This window comes from Leptodactylus fuscus, chromosome 5 (genome assembly GCF_031893055.1).
Source record: "Leptodactylus fuscus isolate aLepFus1 chromosome 5, aLepFus1.hap2, whole genome shotgun sequence".
Taxonomy (NCBI): Eukaryota; Metazoa; Chordata; class Amphibia; order Anura; family Leptodactylidae; genus Leptodactylus; species Leptodactylus fuscus.
This window is the reverse complement of record NC_134269.1, coordinates 89,956,738-89,971,963: the sequence shown is the minus strand read 5'-3', so window position 1 is coordinate 89,971,963 and position 15,226 is coordinate 89,956,738. Positions and strand designations below refer to the sequence as shown.

At 43.3% G+C, this 15,226-nt stretch overlaps 1 protein-coding gene across 2 annotated transcripts; it reads left to right on the top strand.

Moving 5' to 3' along the window:
• Positions 1-2,779: 2,779 nt before the first annotated feature.
• STOML1 (stomatin like 1) lies at positions 2,780-15,105 on the top strand. Of its 2 annotated transcripts, none has more exons than XM_075273723.1 (7): positions 2,780-3,009; positions 7,392-7,498; positions 8,546-8,695; positions 11,029-11,232; positions 12,845-13,055; positions 14,556-14,696; positions 14,814-15,105. In XM_075273723.1, the coding sequence occupies exons 1-7, from the start codon at positions 2,934-2,936 to the stop codon at positions 15,011-15,013; spliced, it is 1,089 nt and encodes a 362-aa protein (XP_075129824.1). In that variant the 5' UTR covers positions 2,780-2,933; the 3' UTR covers positions 15,014-15,105. The 2 variants fall into 2 exon arrangements, with proteins under 2 accessions (XP_075129824.1, XP_075129823.1); XM_075273722.1 differs by having other exon boundaries at positions 14,550-14,696.
• Positions 15,106-15,226: the final 121 nt, after the last annotated feature.

Sequence of the window (15,226 nt, the reverse complement as noted above, 5' to 3'; positions counted from 1 at the left end):
TCAACTCCACACACAATTGTTCCCAACTCCACAGCCCTTCTCACAAAGTTGTGTGTCCATCAACAAAAATCAAATGGGTTTGTCTCCTTGTGCTGCGTGTGGCTACATGACCACATTAAAAGTCATTAGATGTTACGTGAAGTTGGCTGCCATTTGTTTCAGATGGAAGAACGCATTCGCTCCCGGGGACTTCAGGACCATTTTGACATACGCTATTTCTTAATTCAGGTTGCAGTGGTAAGTCAAAAATGTGGAAATTGTCCCTGAAATTCCCAACAGAAAAAGAGGTTGGAATGGTAGTTCGGTCTGAGCTTTCCACTATATTGTATTTGAGATGGATGCTCAGGAGAGGCTACGCATGCCTATGTCCAGTGCCAGAGACCCACATAGAGATATAAAATGAGTTACATACTTGCTCTATTAAACTGATTTGTTCATGTCATTGCATATTCCTTTAGTTCAAACCACAAACCTGGATCTGCAATCCTCTCATTTACTAAACTTAAGAAAAGTTTGTGCAGAGAATAACACCACCAAGTTCTCATTCATTTTGGCTGGCATAATCATAGTTATGTAGTTCCATATCCTGTATTTATTTAAAGCATACCTCCAGAAATTAATAGTAGACTGGAAAATAAGAAACTCTGGAATATATCTTAAAGGGATTCTACCACTAAAACACATTTTTTTCTAGTTAACACGTCGGAATAGCCTTTAAAAAGGCTATTCGTCTCCTACCTGTGGAAGTGCTCTCCGCCGCGCCGTTCGTTCAAAATACCGGTTTGTACCGGTATGCTAATTAGTTCTCTCGCAGCGATGGGGGCGTCCCCATCACAGGAGCAGCGATGGGGGCGTCCCCATTGCAGCTCGAAAACTGACCGCAGCGCCACCTCTCTGGTCTTCGGTGTCCTCCCCTTCAGCGTCTGTCGGACGCCTGCGCAGTACGCTCTGTTCGGCGAAGATTGCCGAACGTACTGCGCATGCGCAAAATAGTGGTCCCAGCCATAGTTGCGGGCACCGCAATTTCGCGCATGCGCAGTACGTTCGGCAATCTTCGCCGAACAGAGCGTACTGCGAAGGCGTCCGACAGATGTTGAAGAAGCAAGGGGAGGACACCGAAGACCAGAGAGGCGGCGCTGCGGTCGGTTTTCGAGCTGCAATGGGGACGCCCCTATCGCTGCTCCTGCAATGGGGACGCCCCCGTCGCTGCGAGAGAACTAATAAGCATACCGGTATAAACCGGTATTTTGAACGAACGGCGCGGCGGAGAGCACTTCCACAGGTAGGAGACGAATAGCCTTTTTAAAGGCTATTCCGACGTGTTAACTAGAAAAAAATGTGTTTTAGTGGTAGAATCCCTTTAAGGAGATCTGTTTCCTTCACCACTTATGCTGTTCTCTTGCCCTTTATGTGCAATCTCAATGCTTGATTACATTCTATCCATCTCTTAATTCAGCTTTACATATACTATATGGAGTATGGAGAGGCTGAGCAGCATTCTCTTCCTGGATAGTTTAGTTGCTGTATTGCCTCATTCTGCACACTAGTAGTTTTACAACCTAGTAGTGTTAATAAATCAAGGAATGCAACAGCAGCAGCAATTTAATAGTCTTTACTATATCCCCTCTTCAAAGAGTAATATGGAGAAAGCAAGTGCTGTAAAGGGTAAAAGAAAACCTTCCTCAATACTAGAACACAAACCCAGTCACTATGTACTGTATGTTTTGCAGACCAATGAAGAATATACAAGTTATCCTTAAAGGGATTGTCTCATCAAAGACAACACCTTTCAGGTTACAGACACTTCTGGACTGGTTTTGCCAAGGGAAGCAGTTGCTGGTTTACCTGGTCTATGTACAGCAAGGATGATTTGTATTTTCATGGGAAGAAGATTACTTTTTACCCAGCCTGCTAAGATTCTGCAAACTAGTTATGCTAGGTTCACATTAGCATTCGGATTTCCGTTCTTTGGATATCAGTGGTGCAGAACTGCAAGGGTACTGTTTCTCCTGACAAATGCCAGCCCAGAATAAGTAAGATGGGCAGGAAGGCAAGTGGTACTAGAGCCTCTTCAGTCACAAATACAAGTAGTACAGGTGGCAGGATTGGTTGACTCGCCTCTTAAGTTAGACACACATCTGTCCCTGTAGAAAGTCCCAAAGTATTTCAACTGCAGGGCTGGATTTAAGCTATAATTTGCTTCAATTGCATATTATAATTTTGCTGGGCTGTGGGCGAATATGCCATCTCTCTAAACCCTGCTATTTTTTAGAAAAAGTGTACTAGCAAATCCCATACCTATTTTGCAGTAAAAACCTTGGTGCAGATGCCGCAATTTCCAAAACTGCCACGGTTTTGGAAATCACAGCATGTCAATTATACCTACGGAAATGTTGTTGGTTTCCCCATAGGAAACATTGTAACAGAAAGTCCACAAAGGAAAACTCCATGAACATTGTTCTGAAGTGCTGTGGGAAGAGCCGTAATAATGTTAGTTCATCCTGTTGTAACTACCGGTATTAGTAAATCTGTCATCACATATCACATTGTATATACAGCAAGTCTCTGTCCCCTCCGTATTTTTTCCCTACCATTACCCGCACGGCCATGTAGAATGTATTAGTCACTTCCATACAAGCCTGGATTACTCCCTCCAGTGATAACCTGTATAGCGTCCAAATACGTCCATGCGAGTCACGTGTCCGTGTCATGCGTACACCGGCGGTCTCATTGGAGGAGCGCCCTGTCCCTCAGGTATTGCTTATATGGTAACCAGGAAGAGGCGCGGATGTCCGGAGCTGTACACAACATTAGGCCGGCGGTGTACATGCGGGGAGAGGCTGGTGAGGAGATGCCAGCAGTAATGCCATGATAGGGGGCACTGCCCGTGTACACTACTGTGTGTCCCCCTATCTATGTAGCCAGCTTCCATCATGTGGGAGCAGTACAAATACTCAGCTTTACCTCCGACATTAGAGGGACTGACACCATCACAGTCTAAAAAAGCAGGTAATATTTCTTCAGAGTGTCACCACGGACTGAGCTGCTGTGGTATTAGCGTGTGTGGGTATCTATAGTTGCTCAGAGAGCCCTCTCCCCTATCGTAATCATTTTAACCCCTTCATCTTGTTTTGTTTCTGTGGGTTAAATGATGTGAACTATTTCCAGTATCTGTTGCTCTAATACAAATTTAGATCCCCCATAATACAGCAGATAAGGGGTGTTGACTGTAAATCTAATGCTTCAGTACTGCTGTGCTAGGATTAGGGGATGTTCACATTACCATTAGAATTGTCCATTTCTGTCATCCATAATAGAAAGAGAGCAACAGACATCAATGGTAGTAAAGTGAGGGGTGCAAACAGACACCCATGTTGCTAATGTAAAAAACATGGACACTGATTTCCCTCATGTTTGTTTGCTTTTGTAACAAGTTCCACAAATTTTTTTACTTCCATCAGAAAAGTAAAAAGGAAAAGAAAAATGAAATCCTTTCTTTTTCACCTGAGTAAATGCAGATGGAGGGGTCTCTCTCTTCATAAGTCATGTAAATGTCCGTTGCTCTTATCCTATGATGAATGATCCCTATAGACTTTAACCTTGGTAGTATGAAGTTCAAAGGGGTTGTCCAGGAAAAATAAATAAAAAATTTGCCTGTCCCAGGTGCTCTGATATCTCCCACTGGTCCCGCAGTGCCCTAGGGCTTCTTCTGCCAGAAGTCGCCACCGCACATTGCTGCTGAGACCAATGAGTGGCCTAAGGAATGGAACTGGGATGTCATTCATATACGTTACCTGTGACATCTCGGGTCCTTTCTTTTAAGAGGTCATGTGTGATTAGGACTTCCACCAGAAGAATTCCTAAGGTACTGGAGGTAGCTCTCAGAGCACTGTGGATAGTTGAGCTGGTGATGATGACTTATCGGCCTCCCTGCTCTCACCTCCCCCTGTTTACACATATCACATAAGCAATGCTCAGAGAGAATCACATACACTTCCGGTGCACACTGGAGGCTAATTAGCATATCAATAAAAGAGGGCTAATTAAAAAAACGGCTGAGAGGATTAAAAAATTAAAGGTATGGGTGGAATAGCCTTTCTAAAGGCTATGCAAATATATGCTTAGTTAAAAATGAGTTTTCCCAATGATAGAATCCCTTTAAAGGGATCCTAACACGTAGGAATAGCCTTAAGAAAGGCTATTCTTCTCTTACCTTTAGATGTCTTCTCCACGCCGCCGTTCGGTAGATATTCTGTTTTCCGTCTTTATTCAAATTAATTCTCAGACCCCAGCGCTCAAACAGCACTGGGGGTGTCCCCAGTGCTGCGAGAGAACTCTCTCGCCGGACGCCATTTTTTTATGTAGCCGCTTACTACGAGAGCTCGCTTAAGTAGCCACGGAGAAATGGCTGCGCAGGTGCAGTTGGCTCTGCCCGCTAGCAGAGCAGATTGCGCATGCATAGAGGATTGAAAAGCCAGGCTGGAAGATGACACGTAGAGGCCGGTTCCTGAAGAAGATGGAGGCTGGAGAGTTCTCTTGCAGCATTAGGGACGCCCCCGGTGCTGCAAGAGAACTCATTTGCATAAAGACGGAAAACGGAATATCTACCGAACGGTGGCGTGGGGAAGACTTCTAAAGGTAGGAGAAGAATAGCCTTTCTTGTTAGTTAGAGAAAAAGGGATTCTAATGATTGGTTATAGTGATTTTTAGCTAAGTATATATTTACATAGCCAATATAAAGGCTATTTCAGGCACACCATTTATTCATTAATCATTTCAGCCGTTTTTGAATTAGCCCGCTTTTATTGATATGCTAATTAGCCACCACGGTGCACCCGGAAGTGTGTATGATGCTCTCTGAGCACTGCTTGTGTGATATGTGTAAACAGGGGGAGGAGAGAGCAGGGAAGGCTGATGAGTAGTCATCATCATCATCATCATCAGCCTTCTCTGGCTCTCACCTCCCTCCTTCTTTACACATATCACACAAGCAGTGTTCAGAGAGCATCGCACAGATTTCTGGTGCTCCATGGTGGCTAATTAGCATATCAATAAAAGTGGGCTAATTCAAAAACCGTTCGGATGATTAATAAATTAAAGGTATGCCTGAAATAGCCTTTATAAAGGCTATGCAAATATATGCTTAGTTAAAAATCATTATAGCCAATGATAGACTCCTTTTTAAAAAAGAGAAGATGCTCTCCTACCTCAGTCCTTCGTTTTGGTATCAGGTTCATGATAAAGCCAGTCACTGACCACATCCAACGTATTTTGAGTACTGGTGATATATTGACAGTGATGTCATCGGTACCCAATGTGTTGAGACCAATGATTGATAGCAACAGTGTGCGCTGTTTCACTACTGACCTGGCCGGTGCCTGCACAGGATAGTAAGGGTGACGTGACCTCAGAACAGAGGACTGGAGCATCCAAGGTTTTCCAGTTTCTCTGGAAAAAAACTTTAAGGCTAAGGCCTTAAAAAAACCCCTAAGAACTTCCTATTGTTTTGTGTCTGCAGCTGTTATGCAGAGTAATAAGAAGGAAGTACAGAAAGTTTGCTTAACATAGAGAAATGTCTGTATATGTAGTAGCAGTAGAGGCAAAACAAAAGGAACATTTTACAAGCCTTTATGTAAGGCTGCATTTTTTTTTTTTCTTTTAGACATAGCCTGCAAGGTCCAATGCACACAGGCAAAACTGTCTGAAAAATCCAACCATTTATTTCTCACTTTTCCAGGACTGAATATGGTACATAGATTTTGGGACTATTTGCATGAAAGTGATGTATAATGCTAGAAGTCCCTGCCTTCTCGCAGCTCTACTGACCAGTGTGCACCAAGCAAACACTCCAAGCATCATAGATCATTATGATCCAAGGAGCCCTAGTCTCTTTACTGGGTTCAGGCCAGGAAATCAAGTCGATATATAGACCAGATTTTTCAGCCCAGATTCCTGTGTACATTGGTCTTAAGACTAAGAAAAGTACTATTACACGTGCTGCCTTACTCACATTAAAGGGGTTGTCCCGTCATAAGGATCCTATCTATAATGCTTGTAAATGTGGATGTAAGACTTTCCCTAAATACATTGCTTCAGCAAAACTGCTTTGTTTGGCCACTATCTCACTTTATTCATTTTTTTTTGTGGCCACAGCCCTGACCTGAGTCAAGTGATGTGTCTGCCTGCTCTCAGGGGGGAGGGAGGAGGGGCTAAGTACACGGGAGTGAGCGTGTGTGTGGGGGGTAGTTTACCCTTTGGGGGACAGGTGAAGCCAGCAACATCGCTATGCTTCTGCCCTGCATGAAGACAGCAGCGGCAGAAGCGATGCTGCTATTCCGGGGTGGAGGAGCGGAATAACAGCATCGCTTCTGCCGCTGCTGTCTTCATGCAGGGCAGAAGCATAGCGATGTTGCTGGCTTCACCTATGCCGGCATCTAACTCCCCGGCATCGGCTGTAATAGGCGGATGCTGGGGACTGTTAGACGCCGGCACAGGCACATCCGCTATGCTTCTGCCCTGCATGAAGCCAGCAGCGGCCGAAGCGATGCTGTTCCGCTCCGGGGTCACATATGCAAAGCCAAGCGGCGAGATGCCGCCGGCCCTGCGTGCGCGCTCATACACCAGTCTAGCCTTCACAATGCGAATACAGACCCGCAGGGTGTCGGGTCTGTATTTGCATTGTGAAGGGTAGACTGGTGTATGAGCGAGCACGCAGGGCCGGCGGCATCTCGCCGCTTGGCTTTGCATATGTGACCCCGCCCACCAATGACGAGACAAACCCGGAAGACAGAAGATTTTAGAGGAACGAAGACGGGTAAGTTTGCGACGTGGGAGTACCCCTTTAACACCTGCTGAGATAAATGGCCAATGCTGATCAAAAACGTGAAATCTTGACTGAGCATTGCAGCAAGATCTTCTCTTACTCACGAGGAGACGGAGAAAGTCTGAATACATCAGTGTTACTAGAAGGGGATTGAATTAATGAAAGATCTTGCTGCGCTGCTCAGCTGACCCAGCACATACCCACAATGCACTCTGAGCTCATTTATAAAGGAGTAATAAGCGGGGGTTTTGTTGTCAAACTAAGCAGCCATTCTACAAACAAACTATAGCCCTGTATTCACTTTGATGGGTACTATGAGGTACTGTGGCTATGTTTAATAATGTCTTTGGTGCTGACAGGCCCCCTTTAATGAAACAAAACAACATAAGTTACTACATTTAAATAGCCCTTATATTATAAGGTTAAGTATGGCTAAAATGGATTAGGGGGAGAAATGCTTATGTCCTGTATATGAATGTGTTAGATTCAAACATATAACATATTAGAACTCTGTGCACACATACACGTTTGTTTTCTTGTAAAACATAGATGGCTTTCTTCTCCACAGATGCCTCTAACTCGTGGGTGTTGTGGTGCTGTCACATTTGGATTACCTGCCTTTCATTTATGTTATTTCTCATCACTTTACCCATATCCATCTGGTGTTTCCTAAAGGTAAAACAATGATCATTAGTATAAAGAGGGTCTTTGTTTTTAATCAAGAAACCATTTTCCAAAACACTGGAAACAATAGCTCCATACTGACGCTGTGGCGCACACAAAGCAAAAAGGTACTATAAGGAGAAAATTGGTTATATGTGTTTCTGGCACCAATAGAGAGAGAAACCGAGATTGTAAACCCAAACAATCCCTGACGGAAGTAGTGCCCTGTAAAGAACGGCTAAATCACCAGCTGCAAGCCCTTTACCATAACCACAAGGTTACGATATCAGTGAGGCGAGTATTGCTCATAGTGGGGTTAAGGACAAGTGTACAGTGTCGGCAAGAAGGTCACAAACCAAGGTAGAAATAGCGTCTGACTCTGAACAGAACTGCATATATTTATGTATGCATGTACCATCTATACTTTCTTACTTACAGATGAAGGAGAAATCTCAGATCTGTGATCAGTATTGACAACAGAGGTTAGATGTGTATCAGTTCAACTAGATGATTTTGACAGAACCTGTATTTCCCAGACTGAACTGTGCCGTGTGCATATGAATCACTTACGCTAGATTAACCTGTTGTCCATCTACTGCTAAACCATTTAAAAAGAAAAAAAAATGGACTGATCCAAAAAACGATTCCAAATAGTTACACAGCGGATGCCTGAATGGGTCAATAGGTGTCCATTAAAAAAAAAACAAACCTGTACATTTGTGTCTGCTTTTGACAAATCCTTCCCCTGATTTTTGTTTAGGTCTATGAGAGAGTAACATCCAGGCTCTCAAAGACTTGCATAGAAAAACTGACTTCCTGTTGGTGTGCAAATCAACACCATCAACAATTCTGTCAATTATATGACAAAAGATCTGCCTAGTAAGTCACTGCATTGTTCTCTTTACATTAGTATGTCATGTACTACAGGGCTAGTGCGTAATGAAAGAGAATGAGGCTTTAAATAAGCATTCAGCTGCCAGCTATCTAAGATTTATTGGCACACTAGTAGCCACAATGACATTTTCAGCATATTATATTGGTTTATTGTTATTTCAACAGATTGTTCCAGATTATGAAAGGGTAGTGGTATTCCGCCTCGGTCGGGTCCGTCCACCCAAAGGACCTGGACTTATCATGCTGCTCCCTCTTATTGACCAGTTTCAAAGAATAGACATGAGAACAAGAGCATTCAGTATACAGCCGTGTAAGGTGAGAGCTCTGGAGCAAACCTGTGTGGTTCCAAAATGCAGGGAATACCTTGCACACTCATGGATATATTCTGTAGCAGATCACTTTCTGTAAAGCATATATAGATTGTCAAGAAATGCTAATTTAACTTGCATCTGATACTGGTGATGTAAATAGAGTAAAATTACTTCAACTCCTCTATTTTGGTTTTTAAGTATGGACTCGCCCAAAGTAGATTTAGGTTGCAAAAATGTCAGTGATTGTCCCATTCATCTAAAGCTATGTGCTTGCTGCTAAAACATCCCCATTCAGATGAATGGAACTGATTTATACTTGCAGAAATGTCTGCAACACAACATGTTCTGGATTATCCAGTATTCTGTAAAGTGTAGGATGTTGTATAAAACTATGTAGTGCAGGAAAGCCTAGAATGCAAGTATAGAAATTGCTGTTAGTTTCTTAGATGAAATTATTGTTTTATATTTTGTTCTGTATATATTAATAACGACTTTATTAGATCTAGTAAGGCTAGGTTCACATCTATGCCGAAGTTTCTGATTGGAGATTCCACCACAGAAACTGCGGAAAATCGTCAGAGAAAATCTTGCATGGAAGACTTTTTTTCTCTGCCAGTTTCAATATAAGACCGGCGGACACCCAGCATTGTAGTCTATGGGTTCCACAGGGAACCACTGTTTTAGCAACCAGTTCATCGTTGTTCAAGTCCCCATGTGGACCTGAACAGCAGAGATGCGTGCGCAGATGCCATCCTAGTTTCAAGTGTTAAAATCAAGTAGAAATATTCCAAGTTTGTGAGTTTCATAATGCACTAAACTGCAAGATAGATCAGAGCTTTCTGTACCCCGATGAATATAATCAGTTGTAAATATGTGAGTGCAGATAGGATTTATTCTTGTTTTCTAGCAGCACTGCTTATACAGTACTTGATGTATACAAATGGTTAAAGGGGCTCTATCAGCAAAATTATGCTAATAGAGCCCCACATATGCATGAATAACCTTTAAAAAGGCTATTCAGGCACCGTAAAAGTTACATTAAATCCCAGTCCCGTTTTTAAATAAAAGTATTAAAACATATATGCAAAACTTACCGAACGTGCACCATGGGCGGGGATGCACGGTGTGATGTCAGCTTCAGGCACGCCTGCCTCTTCTGTCTTCTTGGAGTAACGCCCTCTGGTTCTGTGTCTTCCGGCTTATTCTCTTTAAATCCCGCGCCTGCGTAGTAGCGCTTCCCTCCGGAGCACTATTGCGCAGGCTCACTCGCGAACTGCCCTTAAAGGGGTACTCCCACGTCGCATACTTACCCGTCTTCGTTCCTCTAAAATCTTCTGTCTTCCGGCTTTGTCTCGTCATTGGTGGGCGGGGTCACATATGCAAAGCCAAGCGGCGAGATGCCGCCGGCCCTGCGTGCGCGCTCAAACACCAGTCTACCCTTCACAATGCGAATACAGACCCGACACCCTGCGGGTCTGTATTAGCATTGTGAAGGCTAGACTGGTGTATGAGCTTGCACGTAGGGCCGGCGGCATCTCGCCGCTTGGCTTTGCATATGTGACCCCCGGAGCGGAACAGCATCGCTTCTGCCACTGCTTGCTTCATGCAGGGCATTACCTGTCCCCCAAAGGGTAAACTACCCCCCCCCCCCTTCCAGGCTCGCTCCCGTGTACTTAGCCCCTCCTCCCTCCCCCCTGAGAGCAGGCAGACACATCACTTGACTCAGGAGCAGCTAGGTCAGGGCTGTGGCCACAAAAAAATGAATAAAGTAAGATGGTGGCCAAACAAAGCAGTTTTGCTGAAGCAATGTATTTAGGAAAAGTCTTACATTCACATTTACAAGCATTATAGATAGGATCCTTGTGACGGGACAACCCCTTTAAGTAAAATGGCAAGTGAGCCTGCGCAGTAGCGCTTCGGAGGGAAGCGCTACTACGCAGGCGCGGAATTTAAAGAGAAGAAGCCGGAAGACAAGGAACCAGAGGGCGTTACTCCAAGAAGACAGAAGAGGCAGGCGTGCCCGCAGCTGACGTCGCATCGTTTATCCCGCCCATGGTGCACGATAGGTAAGTTTTGCATATATGTTTTAATACTTTTATTTAAAAACGGGACCAGGATTTAATGTAACAATTACGGTGCCTGAATGGCCTTTTTAAAGGCTATTCACGCATATGTGGGGCTCTATTAGCATAATTTTGCTGATAGAGCCCCTTTAAATCCTGGTATGGGTGTAGAAAAAAAGTTTTTTTGGTTCACGTTTGAGTGTATAATAAAAACTGTTGTAAAAGTCAGGATGGCCAATCCTTTGAAATCCCTCTTCATCCTTTCTATTTTTAGGTTAAGTCTCGGGATGATGTGCTGGTATCTGTAGGAGCTAATGTTCAGTTTAGAGTATGCGATCCTGTACTGTCTATGCTGTCAGTCCAGGACCTAAATTTTGTTATCCAGAACACAGCAGAAAACCTGTTGGCACAGAGCTTGGGTCGAAAGTACCTTAGAGAGATTTATGGTGACCGAATGCGACTAGGAGAACACTTTAAGGTAAACTATAAGATTGATGAAACATAATCCTTGCAAATAAAGTATTTTCATGTATGCAAAGACCTTGGTGCACATTTATGAAGACTGGCGTTACTCACACCAGTCTTCATTAGCTCCGGAGCACACCCTCCACTCCTGTGTGCCTCGGGGAAAATGTCCGCCAGCCACAAGCTGGCATACATTTCCAATCATTTATAATTGTTCTATTTCTAGCGTAAATTATGATAAAATTTGTGGAGTTGAAGGACCTGCACCTGTCCTCTTTCACCCCCCGCCCCGTTGGGAAAAAGGCAAAGACTTTAGTGCAGATTTTAAAAAGTCACTCCCCCCAAATCCATTTCCCCCATGTTAGTCTGTTAAGGGTCTGTGCACCATATGTTAATGCATGCCCAGTACTCCTAAGCTCGAAGATATCATGGACAGTGCATAATCTGTTTGTGGGCTACAAATACCCAAATTCCATGTACCGTATTTTTCGGACTATAAGACGCACTTTTTTTCCCCCAAATTTGGGGGGAAAAGAAGGGTGCGTCTTATAGTCCGAATGTGGCGCCTGGCATCCGCTGTAATAGAGAGGCGGATGCCGGCAAGGGATAGATGCAGGTGCCGGGGCCTGAGACATCGCTGCGCTCCTCTGCCCTGCATGAAGCCAGCAGCGGCAGGGGCAATGCTATTCCGCTCCTCCTTCCCCCCGCCACTGGCTTCATGCAGGGCAGAGGAGCGCAGCGATGTCTCAGGCCCCGGCACCTGTGATAGCGTCTATCCCTCGCCGGCATCCGCCTCTCTAGTACAGCGGATGCCGGGTCAGTATCGGTGGCCCCTTCTCCCCTGGGGCCGGTCCCCACCAGCCCCATACCTGTAAAGTTGCAGGCCGGCTCCTGCGCGACGATATCGCAAGAGCCGACCTGTTCGGGTGACAGCCGGGAGCCTAATGAGGCTCCCAGCCAGGCCTGTCACTGCTATATTAGTATTGCGGCTGAGTCTATGTCCAGCCGTAATACTAATATACAGAATGTCCCATAGACGGCAATACAGTTGTATTGCCGTCTATGGTACTTGCAATCAAGTGACCGCAGGTTCAAGCCCCCGGGGGGGAATAAAATAGTAAAAAAAAAAAAAAAAAAAAAGCTTTAAAAATATATAATAAAAATATGAAATAAATAAAAGTCCTAAATCACCTCCTGTCCCTAGAATATATATATAAAAGTAGAAAATCATATATCATAAACCACCGGGTTTTTTTTCAATACAAGGTGATCTAAGCAATAGATATTCCCCAAAATGGTATAACTAAAAAGTACTTCTGGCCCCGCAAAAAACAACACTCTATGCATCCCCGTACAGCTGCAGGGTCACCTGTCAATGTGGCCTTGCAGCTGTTGCAAAACTACAACTCCCATATATTAAATATTTAACCATTTTTGCTTCAAATTTTTTTTCCTATTTTCCTCCTCTAAAACCTAGGTGCGTCTTATAGTCCGAAAAATATTTACAAGCTGTACTGCTTTGGGGGGAAAAATGAAATAGAAAAAGGTGTGTGATGAAATATTGCTCACATAATAATTTGGGGTTAAATTAATACACTGTTGGCCGTATGATAACTGTTTTACAGGAGGATATTAATGAGCAGGTGAAGCAGTGGGGGGTCTGTGTGGAGCGTGTGGACCTCCTTCTGGAAGCTGTACTACGACCTCATGAACAACATGTCAATGTTCCCATCACACCACAAGTTCCAAATCCAAATGGTGGATTAGAGCAAATGATCATGCAGTTTGTTTCAATGGCCCAGCAAGCTTCAGCAACAGATACAAAACCATCTACAGGTTTGACAATTTGTGGCTATTTCTTTGTAATATACTCATGCAATATGTGTATAGTGTGTATATATCATATTCTTCAAGGGGGTCTATCACCAGTACAGTCTCTATTGAGCTGCAGTATAAGCACAGTCATGTAGCTGCGGTACACATGAATAAAACTTTTCCTGCTAACTGATTGGTACCTCTATTTCTGATATATTAGTTTTTTTCCTGATATACTAGTGAGCTGTTTGGTGCATTGCAGTTCGATCCATTCTTCTGTTTGTATGGTGAAACAGAAGAACAGATCTAGAAATACAGAGCCCAGTCTCAAGATGGCAGACCACCATACTAAGCATGAGTGTATATTACTTGTAATTGTATTGCATGTTTCTCTCAGATTTCCTAATTCTCAGGCCATTTTAACTGTGTTATTATTATATGCTCTTCATCATTCTGAACTCTATTTATATACTTTTTTTCCTTTGTCTACTCGGCCTCTGTTGCAGTAAAGGAATGATGTAAATCAGCACGTTTGCATAAGTAAGCATTAGTGCATTAGGGAGTTCCCAGTAGAAAGTAGTTTTAAAATGAAACTTTATTTTAACATTTTCATTGGTAAAGGTGTTGCCCAACAGGTAATGTAATACGTGTGTGTGTGTGTGTATATGTGTATATATATATATATATGTATATATAAATTTATTTTTATATAAAGGGTGAAAAGAAGGAATACTGTTCATTGCCAGTAATCTTGCTGCTCTCATTCCAAAGCATCCCAGGTTATTACCTGCCGGTCTCAAAACATATGACCCTTTAACCGGTCAATGGCCATCGATTAACTTATCGGTCGCGTTTCTGAGTCACATATGATCAGGAAGTAGAGACTGAGGATCAGTGAGGTAAAAGGTAGTGAGATGTGGGTGGATAAAATTCTTTTAAGGGTGAATTCACACTACGTAACGCCGGGCGTGTATGAGAGCCGTACACGCCGGCATTACGGCAGACTGCCGAACACTTCCCATTCACTTCAATGGGAGCGCTCGTAACAGCGGCGTTTACGAGCGCTCCCATTGAAGTGAATGGGAAGTGTTCGGCAGCCCTGCTGTAACGCCGGCGTGTACGGCTCTCATACACGCCCGGCGTTACGTAGTGTGCATGCACCCTAAGAGTACTTGAAAAAGACATGGCTTGATCAGCACTGTCAGTAGTAGCACAGCAGTCCAATAAATACATTTCTTAATGTGGAATATTCACAATATAATCATGTGTAAGCCTCCTGACTGTCTAATTCACAGGAGATGTATCGCACATATCAGATTTCAGTATCCTTTGTTCTCATGGGAGATCAGCTGCAGGCAGTGGGGAATGATCTTGATATGTTTCCTCTTTGCAAGTAAATCATACATCCTCAGTGTGATGATGGCAGATCTAAGTTTTTTTTTACCATTACAATTTACTTTGAAGCTGTGGTCCTAATGTTACGGAGGATTAATACAAATCTGTGCTTTGCTGCAGTTACAGATCTGTCATTACAAGAGGTGTTGTCTCGTTTGGAAGAAACCTTGTCAGAATCATTGGTCTCTGAAATTAGATCTTCATATCAGCTATATGTAATCCAAAAAGATGGGAAGAGAGCTGCATGTTTCCTTGATTTAACAACAGGTAGATGCATTAAGGCATACATTGCCTCCAGTTGGTTATCATTTTGCATCCCATGTGTTCCATCCCATCTCCAAATCCTTTTCCATATATTTTTCTCTAACTGACTTCTTGTTGCAGGATCCGGACTTTGCGGCATGGGAGTTCTCACTTTTCCACCTGACGTTACCCTAGAGATTACAGAGACTGATCTTCTTTCTCTCATTCGGGGAGATTTGAATCCCATGACTGCTTACACCACAGGACGCTTACATGTCACAGGTAGTCTACAGACTGCTCTGTTACTGGGAACAATCTTGCCGAGGATAAGGAGTTACTGATGCTGTTCTAAAATTTTAAGATTTTTTTTTTTTTTTACAAAACAAAAATGTGTGTAAAATTATTTATCTATTAAAAAACATGTGGGCTATGATATTTTTAGCAGTCAGTACTTTTAAGGCTATAACTATTATGTATGCTTTTGTTACATAATATAAACATTAGGCTAGGTTTAACCATTTATGTTTTGAAGGGGTTTTCTTGGTCTATAGGAT

What these genes read in the sequence shown, in the direction of transcription:
- STOML1 (XM_075273722.1), top strand. Translation starts at nt 2,934, where the DNA reads ATGTGGGAGCAGTACAAATACTCAGCTTTACCTCCGACATTAGAGGGA. An exon ending in TCAGTATACAGCCGTGTAAG is followed by an intron (nt 8,696 to 11,028) that starts GTGAGAGCTCTG and finishes TTCTATTTTTAG; the next exon opens with GTTAAGTCTCGGGATGATGT. An exon ending in TTTCCTTGATTTAACAACAG is followed by an intron (nt 14,697 to 14,813) that starts GTAGATGCATTA and finishes TTCTTGTTGCAG; the next exon opens with GATCCGGACTTTGCGGCATG.